Genomic DNA, 19,078 nt, shown 5'->3' on the forward strand with positions numbered 1-19,078 from the left:
ACACACACACCGGCCTCCCAAACCCAACCCGACAGCTGTTTACCATCAGATACACTTAAAGAGCTGAATATTTATCTCTCAGCTATGGGGGCTGAGTGGTTATGCAGCTTCTTGGACAACAGACCAAGGCTTTGAACTGCAACAGGAAGTCTAGACATCCGACTGGGGTGGAAGTCATGGGACTGTGAAAGTCTGGCAGTCTGAAAGGATGGAAGGATAGAAATCGGTTTAAACGTTGGGAAAATGTCGGGTTTGGAGGCACCCAAAAACGTCAAAGCGTGAGGCTATGAAATCGTTCTCTGGTGATGATTACTGGTCCTCAAAGTCATTATTTGGGAAACCTTGGCCGATCCTGCAACAGCTCTGAACAACCAGAAAGCCTGAAGAGAGGAAGGAGTGCGAGGTGAGGAGAGCGTTCACTGTATGTCAGTGTTCAGAAGGAAGCAGCCAGGGAAGAGCTGCTCTGCAGACCTGACCCCATCAACACCTCCAGCAGACGCACCTCACGGATCAACAACAGCCAAACAAACCTCGCCTTTCATGGCCGCGTCTGGAGCGCTGCTATCCTCTGAGAAATTAGCTAGCCACCTTCACACATCTGCTACGAGCATGGATGGGATTCCTTAATTAGCCGCATCGCATTCATATTCCTGATAAAGATGGTGTGTGTGTGTGTGTGTGTGTGTGTGTGAGAGAGAGAGAGAGAGAGAGAGAGAGAGAGAGAGAGAGAGAGAGAAAGACAGAAAGAGAGAAAGTAAGACAAACAGAGAGAGAGACAGAAAGAGAGAAGGAGAGAGAGAGAGAGAGAGAGAGAGAGAGAGAGAGGAGAGAGAGAATGAGAGAGGGAGTAAGACAAACAAAGAGAGACAGAAAGAGAGAAGGAGAGAGAGAGAGAGAGAGAGAGAGAGAGAGAGAGAGAGAGAGAGAGAGAGAGAGAGAAAGAGAGAGAGAGGGAGAGAGAGAAAGGGAGAGAGAAAGAGAGAGAGGGAGAGAGAGAAGAAGAGAGATATATAGTTGGCTATTATGGGTGCAATCTTAATTGGGGAAACACTCGGGTGATTACTGTGACAGAGAGGAAGATGAAGAGAGAGGAAGGCTAGAGAGCAGATTACGGGGCAGGGTTGAGGAGGAGAGGAGGACAGGACAAGAGGCCAGGGGATGATGGAGGGGCTGGGTGAGGGGATGAGGGAAGGGTGAGGGGGGGGTGAAAGGGTGAAGGCAGATGATAGCAGGGTGAAGGGACGTTGGGACGCCAGGTGAGGGGATGATACTAAGTCAGAAGGGGTGGGGTGAAAGGATAAGGGAGGATGAGGGGTGAGAGCAGGGCGAGGGGATGAGGGCAGGGTGAGGGGATGAGAGCGGACAAAGTCGGAGGAGGCAGGGCGTGCTGCTAGGGTTCCCGGGCTGCTGTTGACACAGGCAGATTACACCCCACCCTGGGTCAGCCCTGCGAGAGGCCCAGGAGGCAGTGATCTGTCAACAGCAGGATCAACAAGACTGGATCGATCTCTTCTGTCTCACAGGGGGGGGGGGGGGGGCATGGGGGGGCAGCAGTATTAGTGACAGGCAGCCAGGTGTTGAAGGGGAGGCAGGCTTAGCAAGGTGCCATGCTTGGAGGGTGGCTGGGGGGGGGATGGAGAGGTGGAGGAAAGGGATGGAGGAGGGGGGCGTTCACCTGGTTCCCATGCCCCCTCACATGAGCTCTCCACCTGGGGTCTCTGGAGACAGACCCAACCTCTGCTGAAGGTTGGGACTGAGAGAGGAGGTGAGGAGGTGAGGAGCTGGTTTGGGGGAATGTTCGCACTCATTTCAGTCTGCTCATACAGACCACTGCAGTTCAAAGTTTCTGTTCCTGGTAAACACAGACTGTTCCTGGTAAACACAGACTGTTCCTGGTAAACACAGACTGTTCCTGGTAAACACAGACTGTTCCTGGTAAACACAGCCTCTCTATCATCTGCTAAATAAAAACATAAAATCCACCTCAAAATCATCAACCACGTCCTGATCAGATATCACACATCCAAGAAGACGACAGGGAATGACATCATGAGAACCCACCCAGCCAAGTCAGGAAAGAGGGATACCTTTTCCCCTTCTGGTTAAATGGCTTTTCAAAGCACCCCGGGCCACTGCACACTTCTGCCCAGATTACATCAACTCCCCCTGGCCTGAGGCTGTGCTGGGGGCCCAGGCTTCAGCGGGGCCTAATGGACCCACCCAGACGGGTGTGGCCCCAGGGCAGAGACACGGAGACGGGGAGAGGAACAGGCTCCCTCTGTTCCCTCCCGCTGCCAGCTCACACCCCAACACAGACGCTCTCACAGGAGGCTCTCAGGGCGGGAAAACCATCTGATGACTGATGAGAGAGAGAGAGGCAGAGAGAGGCAGAGAGAGAGGCAGAGAGAGGCAGAGAGAGAGGGAGAAAGAGAGAGAGGCAGTGAAAGAGAGAGAGAGAGAGAGAGAGAGAGAGAGAGAGAGAGAGAGAGAGAGAGAGAGAGAGAGAGAGAAAGAGAGAGGCAGAGAGAGGCAGAGACAGAGGGAGAAAGAGAGAGAGGCAGAGAAAGGCAGTGAAAGAGAGAGAGAGAGAGAGAGAGAGAGAGAGAGAGAGAGAGAGAGAGAGAGAGAGAGAGAGAGAGAGAGAGAGAGAGACAGAGAGACAGAGAGAGAGAGCCCAGGCTGTGTCTAGGGTCAGCCTTGGGCTTGCAGGACGTAAAAGCAGCTGGTGAATAGATCTGAAGAGTTTCTCTTTTGTATGGATAATAACACTGAAATATTGAAATGGTGTTCCTCGACGCAACTTTCTCAAGAGCTGGTATGGTTCCATGGTTCAGAGCCCTGCAGGTCAGAGGTCAATCTCGGAGCTATTTCTGAGCTTGAGGAAAGTTTAAGGAGAGGGAGAGCTCCAGGCTTGAAGGTGGAACCAGGAGGTTTGCGGTGGCTCTCTACCCAGAGAGATCAGATTATTCTGGGGTAGTGGGATTGTGGCCTGGACTCGATGTGGTTGGGAAGCTGCTGTGCTTGGCGTGTGTGTGTGTTTGTGAGAGCGTAAGTGTGTGTGTGTGAGAGTGTGTGTGTTTGTGTACATGCTGGAACAGATACCCCCTTGAAAGGCAAGGGGGGTAAACCACAAACACTGGTGCTGATATTTCCATCTTTACTCTGTAGAGTGGTCCTCAAGGTCGTCTGGGTAGCCCAGACACAAACACATAAATATATTATACACACACACAAACACAGCTATTCACATACACACAAGCAAAATCTACCAGGGAAGACATCTACTTTCATAGAGACCAAAACGGAACATTTGGGATGCCGTCGCAAACCTCACAAAAACATCACTGGTCTCTGACGCTTGTGTTCAGAGATCATTCTCTCTCCTCACATCCCCCTCTCCCTTTTTCTCTCCTTTCTTTACCCCCTCCCCTCCTTCTCTCTCCTTCTCCCGCGCTCTCTCCCCCCTCCCCGTCTCCCCCCCCTGTCTCCCCGTCTCCCTGCATGTTCCAGCTTGGGGAAGGCAGCAGTGGTCCTGCCCTCAGTGGGAGAAAAGGATATCCTGAATAATTAAGCTGGGACACCAGGCCCCCACCGGAGCAACCCACAGTCCCCCATCCATATTTTACACCCCCTCTGTGCCCCCTCTCTACCCCCTCTGTGCCCCCCCTCTACCCCCTCTGTCCCCCCTCTCTACCCCCTCTGTGCCCCCTCTCTACCCCCTCTGTCCCCCCTCTCTACCCCCTCTCTACCCCCTCTGTCCCCCCTCTGTCCCCCCTCTCTACCCCCTCTGTGCCCCCTCTCTACCCCCTCTGTCCCCCCTCTCTACCCCCTCTGTCCCCCCTCTCTACCCCCTCTGTCCCCCCTCTCTACCCCCTCTGTCCCCCCTCTCTACCCCCTCTGTGCCCCCTCTCTACCCCCTCTGTGCCCCCTCTCTACCCCCTCTCTACCCCCTCTGTCCCCCCTCTCTACCCCCTCTGTCCCCCCTCTCTACCCCCTCTGTGCCCCCTCTCTACCCCCTCTGTGCCCCCTCTCTACCCCCTCTCTACCCCCTCTGTCCCCCCTCTCTACCCCCTCTGTCCCCCCTCTCTACCCCCTCTGTGCCCCCTCTCTACCCCCTCTCTACCCCCTCTGTCCCCCCTCTCTACCCCCTCTGTCCCCCCTCTCTACCCCCTCTGTGCCCCCTCTCTACCCCCTCTGTGCCCCCTCTCTACCCCCTCTGTCCCCCCTCTCTACCCCCTCTGTCCCCCCTCTCTAACCCCTCTGTCCCCCCTCTCTACCCCCTCTGTGCCCCCTCTCTACCCCCTCTGTGCCCCCTCTCTACCCCCTCTGTGCCCCCTCTCTACCCCCTCTGTCCCCCCTCTCTACCCCCTCTGTCCCCCCTCTCTACCCCCTCTGTCCCCCCTCTCTACCCCCTCTGTCCCCCTCTCTACCCCCTCTCTACCCCCTCTCTACCCCCTCTGTGCCCCCTCTCTACCCCCTCTGTGCCCCCTCTCTACCCCCTCTGTCCCCCCTCTCTACCCCCTCTGTCCCCCCTCTCTACCCCCTCTGTCCCCCCTCTCTACCCCCTCTGTCCCCCTCTGTCCCCCTCTCTACCCCCTCTGTCCCCCTCTGTGCCCCCTCTCTACCCCCTCTGTCCCCCCTCTCTACCCCCTCTACCTCTTGGTCCCACCATGGCCACGTTCCCCCCGACCCCCTGGCCCTCCAACAGCACCATTACATCCCCAAACACAGGCAATGTCACGCACTACCCACAATGCACTGCCCATAACAGCTGACCTCCATTGTCAGGCCCATAAAAAGGCATTAAAACATTCTCTATAGATCAGAGCTCCCTTCAATAACCCACATAAAACCAAGACGTGGAATCTCGTCACAGCACTTGGACCCTTGTAACCGCCGCCACCCCTCTCCACATACATAACCCCGTACAAATTACCCATAAAACCTTGCAGCGACCTCCTGCTTCTTCTTCCTGTGTGACAACCCTTTCCTCTGCCTCCTCCCTCTCTCACAGCCATTCCAGGACTTCTTTTTTTCTTTCTTTTCCTCCTTTCAATTTTAGCCAGGCTGCCTAGTGATGTCCTGTTTTTATTGTAAATCTATACTCTTAATCTGGTCAGCCCCAATGGGCTTGCTCGGACGATCAATAGGCTGAAGGGTCCGGAGAGGCTGATAACTCCCTCACCCCTTCACCTCCTCACCCCCGCATCTCCTCACACCCTCACCTCATCACCTCACCCCCTCATCTCCTCACCTCCTCACCCCCTCACCTCCTCACCCCCGCATCTCCTCACACCCTCATCACCTCACCCCCTCATCTCCTCACCTCCTCACCCCCTCGTCTCCTCACCCCCTCACCTCCTCACCCCCTCACCTCCTCACCCCCTCATCTCCTCACCCCCTCATCTCCTCACACCCTCATCTCCTCACCCCCTCATCTCCTCACACCCTCACCCCCTCATCTCCTCATCTCCTCACACCCTCATCTCCTCACCTCCTCATTTCCTCACACCCTCACCCCCTCATCTCCTCACCTCTTCACCCCCTCCTCACCTCATCTCCTCACCTCCTCATCTCCTCACCCCCTCATCTCCTCACCTCCTCATTTCCTCACCCCCTCATCTCCTCATCTCCTCACCTCCTCATCTCCTCACACCCTCACCCCCTCATCTCCTCACCTCTTCACCCCCTCCTCTCCTCACCCTCTTACTCTCTCTCTCTCCCTCCCTCACACTCTTCTCTCCACCCTCCTTCTCCCTCTCCTAGATGCAGTTCAGTATGAAACATCTCACAGTGACTGTCCTACAGTGCCAGGCCACTCCTCCTGTGGTCCAATGAGAGATGGACAGTTTAGAAGCCATTGACTCCTGTAACAGCGAGCAAGAGGGATGGCCCAACCCAAATGTCCCTCTATCCAGGCCTGGCGGGTGATTAAGAGACAGGTAAAAGCTTGGAGGGGGGTGGGAAGGGGGAGGGGGGACGTCGGAGGGGCGAGAGGCCACCCTCCATCTCCCCCGTCTCTCCCCCCCCCCCCTCAGATGACAGGGAAGAGAGAGCGAGGTGAGAGAGAGGAGAGCGAGGGGGGAGGAGAGAGGGCGCGACTTCCATGTCCTGTCCACATTAAAGTAAGAGATGTTGGAGGACGGGGGGGAGGGGGGAGGGGCTGAGAGGTGCACCCTGGGTAATTAGACCTCGGTTCCCTGTGAGCTCTGACAGTCTCTGGAAATTTATGTTCCTAGTCGGGCAGCTTGGCCGGCTGTCTAATTGCGATATTAACTTGTAATAACACCTGTTTCAGCCCTCTGACTCTTAATATTTCACCTCGGCCATTGTGGCTTTCTGCTCCGCTCAGCAGGATTCTGCCCATTAGTTGACAGCCGAGGAAACGAAATGCTTCCTGGTTGGCCGGTTAGACCTTTGAGTGAAATCACCGTCCAAATGTATGATCTACCAATCCTTAATGCTGGTGGGATGCATGTCTTATGTGCTCGTGTAAGTGAGCTGCCAGCATGTCGTGCTAAGGGGTCACATGTTGGACAGACAGAGTGACGCAGCAGAGCACACTGCAGAACTGAGACTGAGGTTTCTATAGGACTTAAATGATGTATTTCTACATCCTCATATATCACTTGTATAATGGAATACACACCTGCAGCTGCACATGTTCTCATTAGATGTTTGTGTGTGTGTGTGTGTGTGTAGGTGTGTGTAGGTGTGTGTGTCTTTGAGTGTATATATGTGTGTGACTATGTGTGAGCGTGTGTGTGTGTGCACAAATGAGTTGCATGGAATAGTGTTTACTAGGGGGGGGATCTGTAAAGCAAGCCAGAAACTCAGGGCCGGACTGGTTTTAGATTTACACCCCTGGGCGGCGCTGAAAACAACAGAGGCGAGGAGAGCCGGGAGCCGGTGAATCGAGGCGCTTTACAGTGGCCACTGATGGGGGAGATTTGCATGATGGGTCACCAATAGCCACCCTCCACCCCCACCCCTCCACCCCGGACTCGCTGATTTATCTGTTGGTTTAAGGGGCTTAAGGCGGCGTGGCCATAAATCCTGCATCTCTTAATAGGGCGCTAAAATGCAGTGGTGCGGCCTGGGTTCCTGTAAATCACTGCCCTGGAGCTGGCCATGCTAAACACAGGCACCGGGAGGGGGGGGCACCGGGAGGGGGGGGGCACCGGGAGGGGGGGGGGGGGCACCGGGAGGGGGGGGGGCACTGGGAGGCGGGGGGCACCGGGAGGCGGGGGGGCACTGGGAGGCGGGGGGCACCGGGAGGCGGGGGGCACCGGGAGGCGGGGGGCACCGGGGGGGGGTAACTAACACAGCACAGAGACAGAGCAGGGGGTGGGGTCCACCCACGCACACAAATGTGTGTATGTACTTGCAACTATAATTGATGGTGATGGCAATGTGTGCAAATAAAGGGATGTGAATTTAGTATGTATGCATGAATGTGTGTGAGAGTGCGTGTGTGTGTGGTCTGTGTGTGTGTCTGTGTCTGTGTGTCTGTGTGTGTGTGGTCTGTGTGTGGTCTGTGTGTGTGTCTGTGTGTGTGTCTGTGTGTGTGTGCGCGAGGTCAGTGTGTGTGTATGGCTATCGTAAAATCAGCTCATTAATCAGAACAGAAACTGAACTCTTGGTTGTTCATCGTGAGCATCTCTTGTCTCCTCCTGTTCCTCAAACAGGGAGGATGACACCATCTCTACTGTCACACCTATCACACACTCCCTGGAAGCATGAGGTGGGAGGACATTTTGTGTGTGTATGTGTGTGTGTTTGTGCGTGTGTGTGCATGAGTGTGTGTGTGTGTGTGTGTGTGAGTATGCGTGACTATGCATGTTTGTGTGTGTGTGTGTAGGTGAATGTGAGAATGTGTGTGTAGGTGAATGTGTGTGTGTGTGTGTGTGTGTAGGTGAATGTGTGTGTGTGTGTGTGTGTGTGTGTAGGTGAATGTGTGTGTGTGTGTGTGTGTGTTGGGAGGGTCACTTCCATCCTGGCTGTTCTTTCCCCTGGCCTTTCTCCAAGCTGTCCTTAACGAGCCAACACAGTTTTGGTAATGACCTTGGTGCCCTCTCGGGCCCCCGCTAGCTGTCTGGACGGGGTCACTGCTTCATGCCAGCACCGCGCAGCCAGTAAGAGGCGGGCAGTCACACGCTTCCTCAAGGGCCAGCTGACATTGAGCGAGCGGACGGAAGGCTTCGTTCCAGCCGCACATCATGAACTTCCCCCTCCACCCCCAACAAACGCACAGCATCAGAGAACACAAGGGCACAGCATATTCTGGGTGTTCAAGGTTTAAAGAAAGAAAAAAATCGTGAAATTGATTTCGTAATAAAGGTATTTGAGTATTTTTTGTACACGGTGTGGTGTGCACAGGAATATGCCAGCTGTGTTGTGTAAGAGGTGAGGACAGGGGTGAGGACAGAGGTGTTTGGGCTGGAGTTGCGTCAGACTTCAGGTGCCCAGGCTGCAGCACCCAGACAGCAGCACAGCCTGAGGTGGAGGACTAGCCCTGCTCCCAAGACAGCAGCAAGCCACCTGTCAGGTGACAGTATCTTGGGGGGGGCTGACCACAAGCTGGAGTAGAGTGTCTGTGGCAGTTTGGATTGAGGGGAGTTGTACCAGAGCATGTGTGAAGCCACGAGGACTGTGACGTTCTTAAGAGAGAGAGAGGAGGGAGGGATGAGAGAAGGAGGGATGGGAGAGAAGGAGGGATGAGAGAGGAAGGAGGAAAGATGAGAGGAAGGAGGAAAGATGAGAGGAAGGAGGAAAGATGAGAGAGGAAGGAGGAAAGATGAGAGAGGGAGGAGGAAAGATGAGAGAGGGAGGAGGAAAGATGAGAGAGGAAGGAGGGATTAGAGAGAAGGAGGGATGAGAGAGGGAGGAGGAAAGATGAGAGAGGGAGGAGGAAAGATGAGAGAGGGAGGAGGAAAGATGAGAGAGGGAGGAGGAAAGATGAGAGAGGGAGGAGGAAAGATGAGAGAGGGAGGAGGAAAGATGAGAGAGGGAGGAGGAAAGATGAGAGGAGCAGTGTTCCTACCTGTCGATGATGACAGGGTCAGAAGGGGTCTCGTTGCGGTTGCCGCAGCTCTTCTTGTCACAACACCGGCTGGAAGACAAACACACACTGTTACAGCCTGCAGTACACTGGGCAGAGTGCTGTCTTTAAGTCGAACACACACACGCAAACACCCCTACACACACACACACACACACGTAAAGACACACTTTTGAGGAGTCGTCAGGGTTCAGAGGGCTGAAAGATACCCTGACTGAAAGATTCTCCATGGTCAACAACAATCACTAGCTGGACTCTGACTGTGGACCGTGGGCAGGACGTGGCATGGGATGGCAGAGAGTCAGAGAGGAAGAGAGGAGAGCTGGCTGGCTGCCGTGTGGTAGAGCCACCATGCCCCCCTCCCCCCTCCCCCCCCCTCCTCCTCCCAGCTGGGCTGTGCTCCAGCCAAGGTCACTCTCCTCTCCGTTGACAGTTTGGACAGCATCCAGAGAAGCAGGGACTACACCTCTCCTCCCCCCCCTTCCCCTCCCCACCCAGCCCGCCCTCCTCCCCCATCCTCCGGCAGTGCCACCATGCCCCCCCTGTGCCAACCCCCCTGACCCAGACCTGTGCTACCCTGGCCCTTCCTGAATGCTGGTGTGGAGGCATGTTGGATCAGGGTGGAGGAGGAGGGGACGACGGGGTCGGTGGGGTTTGGAGAGAGAACTCTGCCAAATTGTGTGGCGGGTCACTGTGCCATTGTGGGCAGGGAGAGGTGATGAGGGGTTTGTCTGGACCAGTTTCACAACACTGCCGTACAACAGAGAGCGAGTATGTTTGTTCAGAAAGAGATCTAAGTGATTTAGATCAAACCTTTTGTCAAAAATTATCATGTTCGTATCCTTTTAAATGTCACACATGTATATATGGTGGTTACACCCTCACCACTCAATCTCCAATAGGTGTTTTAGAATGATGAAACTGTGACATCACATTCGTTGCCACCTTAAAAAAATATATATATATACAAAACTTGGGTTTGGGGATGAGCTCTCCTAGTTTTGATAGCATTGTGTCATTATAACAGTCATCTTCATCTCTACCGGAGATTCTTAAACATTAATCATACTGAAGACGGAGTGAAGACCAATTATCCCACTACACCCACCCCATGCTGGCCTGAATCAAATTGCCATTTGACAAACAAGTGTCAAATGGAGCCAGAGAATGCCAAATGAACCCGCTTTATGAATCATTTATCACACTGTTTGATCTCTAAGTAGAGAAAAACATAATATAAGCTCTAGGTTTTTTGTGTGCGCGCGTGTTTATTCAACACTGCTCTTTGTGTGCGCGTACGTGCGTGTGTGTGACTGTTGCCATAGAACGCGCCACAATAATTTATTCCCCCAGCTACTTGGAACCATTAGCGAAGGTTCCAGGAGACCAATTAGCATTGGAAACCCACTGGTACTGCTGTGGTGACAACCTCCTCAAACTGCGAAAGAAGTGTCACAAACAAACTGGACCCCATGAGCCCGGCCTGGGCCCCTCCAGGGACCCAGGGCCCCTTTCCAAAGACAAAAACAAACCTTGGCTGAGCGTCCACAATACCGCCTTAATGACGTTTCCCCCCGGGCTGGCAGCAGGCTAGCTAATGACTGAGAACACAGGTCTGGGAGTAGCTGTGGCTGCAGACGTGCTGGCTGGACCTGCCTGCGCTGGTACCGGCCGGTCCTCCTTGTTTGGGGCTGAAGTGCTCCTCAAGCTTCGGAGGAGTGTCCGGGAAGTCCAGAAAGATCCGCAGAGAGATTGTGAGAAGTGTCGTCGGCTGACACGCACAAAAAGCCGTCTGCGACGTTCGTCGGTAGGGAAACAGGAAGTCCGCCAGTGTGCCTGGCAAGGACGTTCTTGCCAACGAAGGACAACGAGTTTTGGCCGGTCACAACAGCATCATTACCACCGTCTCTCTTCTCGCCAGAGAAAGACACTTCAAATGTCGTCCCACAAGTGGAATCTACTTAAGCGACAAAAAAAGGTTGCCTCAGTGTGTCAAAGCTCAACTATCACAGCTTTGCTTTTACAGAAAGAAAGAAAGAAAGAGAGAGAAAAAACACACAGACACATGAAGAAAAAAACCACTTGGTCTTCAGCGTGTCCCTGAGGAACGTGAAGACTAGCTTCAAAGTGGGAACACAGTGTGTGTGGAATCACAGGGGTGCGATAAGACTGGGAGGGAATGTGAATGGATGTGAATACAGGGCCTGTTTTCAAAGGGCAAGTGCTGTAATCACAGGAGTCTGTGTGCGCGGGCAGCGGCCAGACCTGGAGCACTGTGCCAGTCTGCTTGGCTGGGAGAGGACGCCTGTGGCAGGCATGGCAAACCTCTATCTCCCCCTCTCCCCATCTCTCTCTCTCTCTCTCCCCCTCTCTCTCCCTATCTCTCTCTCTCTCTCAGCCCTGCTCCAGCTGCTGGCAGGCAGGCTGGTACACAGGGCCCAGGGCCCAGGGCTGGCTATACCGTGCCCAGGCCCGGTCCTCTGTGACAGGCCAATGCCAACCCAACTGCCCGGTGCCACGGTTGAGGTTCTGGAAGCGCGGGCTTCCAGTTTAAGAATGGGCCGACGGCAAGCTGATGATGGCCACAGATCGCTGTAGAATGGAATCCACAGTCCCATTCCTAGAAATCTTTATTTACATCCATTCAACTTAGCAACAGATGAAGAAACACTACACAGTGTGATGGATGTATGAACTTATGTCCTTTGTTGTTAAAATGCTTTAGGTCACTCTGTATCTACCCTGTCTCTACTCTCTCTCTCTCTGCCCTGTATCTACCCTGTCTCTACTCTCTCTCTCTCTCTGCCCTGTATCTACCCTGTCTCTACTCTCTCTCTCTCTGCCCTGTATCTACCCTGTCTCTACTCTCTCTCTCTCTCTGCCCTGTATCTACCCTGTCTCTACTCTCTCTCTCTGCCCTGTATCTACCCTGTCTCTACTCTGCTCAGAGCCAGGTGGAAACACCTCGAGGGCCAAAATAAAGACACCTCAGTCTCCTCCTCACCTGGGACACCAAGCAACACAGAGAGAGGGAGAGAGATAATTAGAGAGAGAGAAGATGAACACAGGGAGTGTCAGTCTCATCCTTTACTCATTAGTGAATGGAAACACACCATTCATCAGGGGACAGCTACTTAATAATCACCCTCCATCATATCATGACGTCTCTCACTGAAGCGTCATTATGAAAATGAAGCTGCTATCTGAGTTGGGATCTCTGAGGAGACAAAGAGTCATTCTCACAGCCAGGTCCAGAGAACGGCGATGGTTCGACTGATTCACTGGGAAGTCAGAGCCCACAGTCCCCTCAGCTCACCCTGTGACATGTCTGCAGGGCCAGGAACGAGATGTGGGGATGACACAGAGATGACCCCCTGTGTCCTAAACACCAGGTCACACACCAATCCTAGTGTCTTGTACCTCAACTGGAGTCTTTACACAGTCATATAATCAGACGGGAAGGAGAGAACAACCTGGAAACAGCCTGGAAACAGCCTGCTTCAGGAAACAGCCTGCTTCACGAAACAGCCTGCTTCAGGAAACAGCCTGGAATCAGCCTGCTTCAGGAGACAGCCTGTCAAGACAGCTTGACAAAACACACACTCCTAATATTGAAGCATGCAGATGGTCGGGCTGTTCTGAGTGTGCGGGGGAAGTTTAACAGCTGGGTTAGGGTTGGGACATTCTCAAGCCTGGGTGAAGACTGTGGGAGGGGTGTAGGGGAAGTGTTGGGTCTGGAGAAGACTACTGCCTTCTCCTCTGTCTCTCTCCTCCCTGTATTCCTCCCTCACTCTCCTCCCTGTATTCCTCTCTCTCTCTCCTCCCTGTATTCCTCCCTCTCTCTCTCTCCTCCCTGTATTCCTCCCTCTCTCTCTCCTCCCTGTATTCCTCCCTCTCTCTCTCTCCTCCCTGTATTCCTCCCTCTCTCTCTCCTCCCTGTATTCCTCTCTCTCTCTCCTCCCTGTATTCCTCCCTCTCTCTCTCTCCTCCCTGTATTCCTCCCTCTCTTCTCCTCCCTCACAATGTCCTCGGCCCAGCTGAGGCCCCTGTTGGGGGCCAGCGGATGGCACTCCCCATGAACCCCCCCCCTCCCCCCAGCCCTCCACACACGCAGTCAGACATAACATATACACACACTTCCTCCACTGCATAATTAACACACGCCCCCCCCCCCCCCCCACCAACGCACACACACCTACCAGGCCCAAATGAAACTACCCAACCCCCCACAGACCTGTGCCCAACTATCTCACACACACACACCACACATCCCCCATCCTTCCAGCCCCCCCCCCCGTCCATGGGTCACACTGTGAGCAGATAATTGCACAGCAGGCTCTTCTATCTAAACCAAATAGGTTTCCTTAATAAGGGCCTGACCCTGGAGGAGTGTGTGGACTCACCTGCACATGATCTCGTGTGTGAGGAGCACCCGGCACATCTCCGGGTTCTTGTCCTGGCCCTCGTACAGGATAGCCTAGGGAATCACAGAACAGGCCTTTAGATCAGCAGCGGTCTGGGTGTCAGTCTAGCAGTCTGTCTGGCAGTGAACCAACACAAGTCGGCAGCCGTCCCAACCCTGTCTGGGCTGGCGTGGGCGTGTGAACAAGACCACACTGCAACACCAGCACACTGGAACACCAGCACGCTGGAACAACCTCCTGTTCCTCGGAAGTGCCCGTCACACAGAACCCTGGACGAGAGGCTACGGAACTCAGGAACCCAGAAGATGACGAGGTGAGACTGGTAACGGGGGGAGGAAGAGGAGGATGGGGAGGAGGTGGAAGAAGGGGAGATGGAGGACAGGGAGGGGGAGAGAAGGAGGAGGGGGAGGATGATGGAGAGGGCAGCGCACTGTTGTAAAGAGACTAGGAGCCCGCACGGCCCCGGAATCCTTCCCAGAATCCCCTGCCAGATGGCGGTCCGTAGCTCTGGAAGAGAGCAAGGCCCGCCCCCTGGGCATGCTTCCACAGAGCTGTCATCCCCGCCGCAAGATGACGGATGATCATGGAGAGGTGAGGCCTCATCCTCTGTTCTCAGCTCCCCTTCTCCTCATCCTCTCTCCTCGCCCTCTCTCCTCGCCCTCTCTCCTCGCCCTCTCCTCATCTTCCCTTCTCATCCTCTCCTCATCTTCTTTCCAGCACACCCTCTCCTCATCCCCTCTCCTAATCCTCTCCCTCCCCCTCCCTCCCTCCCTCCCTCTCCCTCTCTCTGTCTGAGGGGGTGCCCACACATGCTGTACACTCAGAGACACACAGGAAACACTGCAGCACAGAAACACACTTTCACCCTTCTTTCTATTTTTCCATATTTTTGTCTTTCTTCCTTCCTGTGTTCTCTCTCTTTCCGTCTGTCAGTATGACCACACACACACCTCACATACCTCCACCCACACATCTCTCTCCAGTGACCCGCCACTACCTCATCCACCTTTACAGTCAGGTGTCACCCCCCCCCCCCCCACACACACACACACACACACACACACACACACACACACACACCCCAAGGGGACAATACTTTTAGGATAACGACCACTTCTGCATTATTGATTCCACCCTGTCTCCTTCCCTCTATATTAAAATCCTCCAATTTGGCCAGGAGGGTTGGGGAGAGCAGGGGTGTGCGGGGAGGGGGAGTGTCAGATCGATATTTATACATCATCATTTCTGATTCAAGTGGGCCAGTCCTTCCCCAGACCCAGGGCAGTCTGGAGGCTTCAGAGGGCTGTGTGGACAGAGGGGTGTGGGGAACTAGCACAAAGTCAGGAGGATGGCAGGACTTGGGATGTCGTCACATCTATCAAAACTGGATCAAACGCTAAATCTCAAACCAAAAGACTCAATTTTATGAGAGAAAACCTTTTCACACTGGCATTTAAAAACACACCAGGTATGACAGCTGATTCGGCATCTACGGTCATTTCCCAGCATGAGAGGTTTTACCACGCAACACAGGCGATCAATCGACCCTCCCATCTCCTCCTGGCCTGTCTGTCTGCTGGCTAACATGACAGTCTGCCCCACTACAGTCTGTGTGTGGGGGCAGAGGCTGGAGGGAGGGAGGGAGGGAGGGAGGGAGGGAGGGAGGGAGGGGGGAGGGAGGGAGGGAGGGAGGGAGGGAGGGAGGGAGGGAGGGAGGGAGGGAGGGAGGGAGGGAGGGAGGGAGGGAGGGAGGGAGGGAGGGAGGGAGGGAGGGAGGGAGGGAGGGAGGGAGGGAGGGAGGGAGGGAGGGAGGGCGGGAGGGAGGGAGGGAGGGAGGGAGGTTTTTGACCGGCAAGCAGAGAAAGCCTCCCCCCCCCCCATGTTGTCAGGATTATTGTCTCCAGGTTGCTGTGGCTGCAGCACATTAAGGGGTATTGATCAGTCTCCGTGGCTGGCGCTGTGTCGAGGACCTGGTTGCCACATCGACCAGTGACAGCCTGACACGGAGACACAGCGAGGGGGCGGCGACCACGTCCACACGGGGATTGGAGGGACGGTAAACTACCGGACACAACCGTGGTGGAGATTATGGACTATGTTGGGCCCCAGCTTCGACTGTAAATTTTAACTGCCCTGGAGGGGGGTGGGGGGGGGGGGGGGTACATGGATTGAGGTGAGTGTGTGACACAAGATAAGGTGTAGTTACCTGTTTTGTCATGGAGTCTATTAACCGTACGTACAGGTCCTGCTCTGTCCTGATCCCTGCAGAACACAGCAGAAACACAGTTAGATCCAGTATTCCTCCAAAACTCCTAACATAGCTTGGCAGAGATAGTCTAGCTTCTGGCTACCAGAGCAAGACATACAACATACAATAGTTCCAATGGCTAAAATCCGTACAACCGTATATCTCCATTAATACATTTTAATAGATATAGCCGACTATACTTATTAAATAATTTATTAGTTTATATATCTAGTGATAACAATAGTGACATTCTTGAAATGCTATTTCAGGCTACTACACACACAAAAATATAATTCTAATGATGTCCTCTAAATGAATTATGTTATTACGTGTGTCCCTATAGTGTATTTATGGTGTTTTTCATCTGTAGCGCTTGTCATGTTGACTAGACCAAGCAATACTAACCCCCTTCAGCAAAAACAAACAGAAGCACGCTCTGGAGTTTTTGGATTATTTATGTCGTACCCGGTTTAAACTGCACCCAACCCTCTCGTCGCACTGACTGTTCTCCTCAAGGATAACAAGGAGTTTGCATTCACGGACAAATTAAATATCAATCACGATTGCTTGTTTTTTATTAGCTGCGCCGCGGTGGAGCATAATTGTGAAACCAACGTGGCAGGGCAGCGGTCGGAAAAAATCGGAGGAAAAGAAACACCTGTTAATTGGAGACTTCAAAGAGGGTTCTCTTTGAATTCTCGTTGCTTTAGCTAACTTCTAAATAAGTTAAAAATCGCGTTTCATAGCCAAATTGTGTGTTTTAATGCCCACGTCTGCTGTAATAACTATTCTCTGACGGTCAGCAGTGTGGGATTTTGGAGTCCTATCATTCCAGATGTCCTAAGGATTATCATATTCTAGCCTACTTAAAAACGAGTTTACTTCTGTTTAATACCGTTTAATACAGTTCTCACTTAAACTTTATAAAGCTACCAAACCCACTGAGACTACAGAACAACTCAGAAAGTCTCAGGAAACAGATTAAATATATATTTGTATCTTGTGTATCCCATGTTTTTGCGCAAACTGTTTGTCTAGCAACAAGTTCACGTTAATATAGGCTAGGCTACTTCTACTGTGCAACGTTTTCTTACCGTTACTGTAGAGTAGTTGTAGCCTGTAGTGAATCCCATTGTTGGTCTTCTCTCCGTTGTATTCCTGAAACAGATAATATAGTTAAAAAAGAAAAAGAAAACGAGATTTAAAGCATACCCTCTTTCCGTGCCCAGACAGGGATTACATGTTGATGAAACGTCGGCCAGAGTTGTAGAATACTCAAGTGAGCAGTTTGTAATTTCAGAATCATTTGTCTTAATCCACCCTATCAACCTCGAAGTCTTAATCCAAGCAGATGTTGGAACACCCTGGCCGTAATCTTGATCGGAACTCAAGCGCCGTGGGAAATACTGGTAGTCAGATTAACGCTGAATGAAGGAACAGCAGGATCCTGGAACCATCCCATAACAAGCAATTTAGTACTTTTATTTTAGGTGGTATTGTACTTTGGCGTAAAGTAAAGACAGCTTGACTGTAATCTAAAAGGACAGATCTGGCACGTGAATATATAAAATATATTTTGTGCTATTTGGTCGGGTGGAGGGGGCGGGGGTGTAATTGCTGAGGAAATATGTATTTGGAGAACGATCTTTTTTCCTTGAACCCGAAGGAAAATCCCAACTCTGATTTGGTTTGCCTTATGAAATAGTAAATCTATCGTGTTTTCAGAGTTTTTGCAGACCCCAAAGGCCCATGCTGTGAGGCTGTATTTCAATCTGCCCTCTAATCTCCATAAACATGTTTACCTCCAGCTGCCAGCACTCTCAGCCCAACCCTGATCACTAAACTCACACCTGCTCTAAACTCATTAAAAATAAAATGACGTTCTATACATGTCTTAAACTATACACAGTCTGTATCTAACCAACATATATAAATATTAGTGCTGTCAAACGATTAAAATATTTAATCGCGATTAATCGGATTAATGTCATTAACTCGCGATTAATCACAATTAATCGCACATTTTTATCTATTCTAAATGTCCCTGATTTCTTTTTGTCCCAATCTCTTTTCAAATTTTAATGCTCTTATCAACATAGAAAAGTGGTTCGGATTGCTTTGTGCAAATATTTTTTTTATTGAAAACAACATTGCAATCGCCTGGCTTTGACGAGGGGGCAGATAATTCGCATCAGCTGTGTGCTTGGCCATCAAGTGGTATTTCAGACTGGACGTGCTGCGATGATAGCTCAGTTTACAACGACGAAACACACAGATCACTGGTCTTGTCAATAGAACCATTTGGCAACTTTTTAAAAGCAAACTTTCCATTCAGAATCTTATTGGCATCCATTTCGGCTTCTCGCGCTCGTCATCCACTCAAAACGTAACGTTAGCCTACCAGAGAATGTCTAATATCCGTAAACGGGCTCTGCTACTACTCTTTAGCCAGCTCGCAAGCCAAACGAGTGTCTGGCGTGCCTGTTGTTTTGTTTCCGGTCTAGCTAGATCCGGTGTGGTGTTGTAGTTTTTCTAACGTCGGTAGTTGTTGCAACAGCATGTGAAAAAAACTACAAAGTTTGCTAGGCCAAAAAGAGCGTTAATCGCGCGATAAAATAATTGACGCCGTTAATTTGGGTTTGCGTTAACGCCGTTAATAACGCGTTAAACTGACAGCACTAATAAATATGATTTTTTGTTAAAGTATGTACTAGAATTATAAATGGTGAGTAAACTATTTAATGTGTCACTACCCTTCAATAAGCCTGTCAGGTAACCGTGTGTTCTGGAGCCTCCTTATTTCCCGGGGTCCTCCTGGTTACAGGGTCCCACATGGTTACAGGGTTCTTCCTTATTTACAGGGTCCCACATGGTTACATGGTTCCTCCTGGTTACAGGGTCCCACATGGTTACAGGGTTCTTCCTTATTTACAGGGTCCCACATGGTTACAGGGTTCCTCCTGGTTACAGGGTCCCACATGGTTACAGGGTTCTTTCTTATTTACAGGGTCCCACATGGTTACAGGGTTCCTCCTTATTTACAGGGTTCCTCCTTATTTACAGGGTTCCTCCTTATTTACAGGGTTCCTCCTGGTTACAGGGTTATTCCTGGTTACAGGGTTCCACATGGTTACAGTGTCCCCCCTAGCTACAGGGTTCCCCCTAGCTACAGCGTTCCCCCTGGTTACAGGGTTTCCCATGGTTACAGGGTTTAGGAGTGGCAGTGCCTCAGGTGCCTGGTGACCAGGACAAGACTCTCTGACTGATGTGATGTCCCTCCCCAACCAGCCAGCAATGGGACCAGCCACCACTCTCTCTCTAGGTCTCTCTCTCTCTTTCAGTCTC

General features: G+C 52.2%; 1 protein-coding gene across 4 annotated transcripts in view; it reads right to left on the reverse strand.

The window, feature by feature from the left end:
* Positions 1–19,078, reverse strand: part of LOC146301856 (transcription factor COE3) — a 91,030-nt gene that overhangs the window by 59,250 nt on the left and 12,702 nt on the right. For all 4 annotated transcript variants that reach the window (XM_084700204.1, XM_084700264.1, XM_084700149.1 and 1 more), the window contains exons 3-6: positions 16,828–16,891; positions 15,692–15,747; positions 13,465–13,538; positions 9,044–9,112 (exon numbers count right to left, since the gene is read on the reverse strand). In XM_084700204.1, the coding sequence (XP_084556330.1) occupies positions 9,044–9,112; positions 13,465–13,538; positions 15,692–15,747; positions 16,828–16,891 (263 nt within the window). The remainder of the gene's footprint in view (positions 1–9,043; positions 9,113–13,464; positions 13,539–15,691; positions 15,748–16,827; positions 16,892–19,078) is intronic.

The sequence above is a fragment of the Hypomesus nipponensis genome, chromosome 1 (assembly GCF_054491055.1).
Source record: "Hypomesus nipponensis isolate SF chromosome 1, ASM5449105v1, whole genome shotgun sequence".
Classification (NCBI taxonomy): Eukaryota; Metazoa; Chordata; class Actinopteri; order Osmeriformes; family Osmeridae; genus Hypomesus; species Hypomesus nipponensis.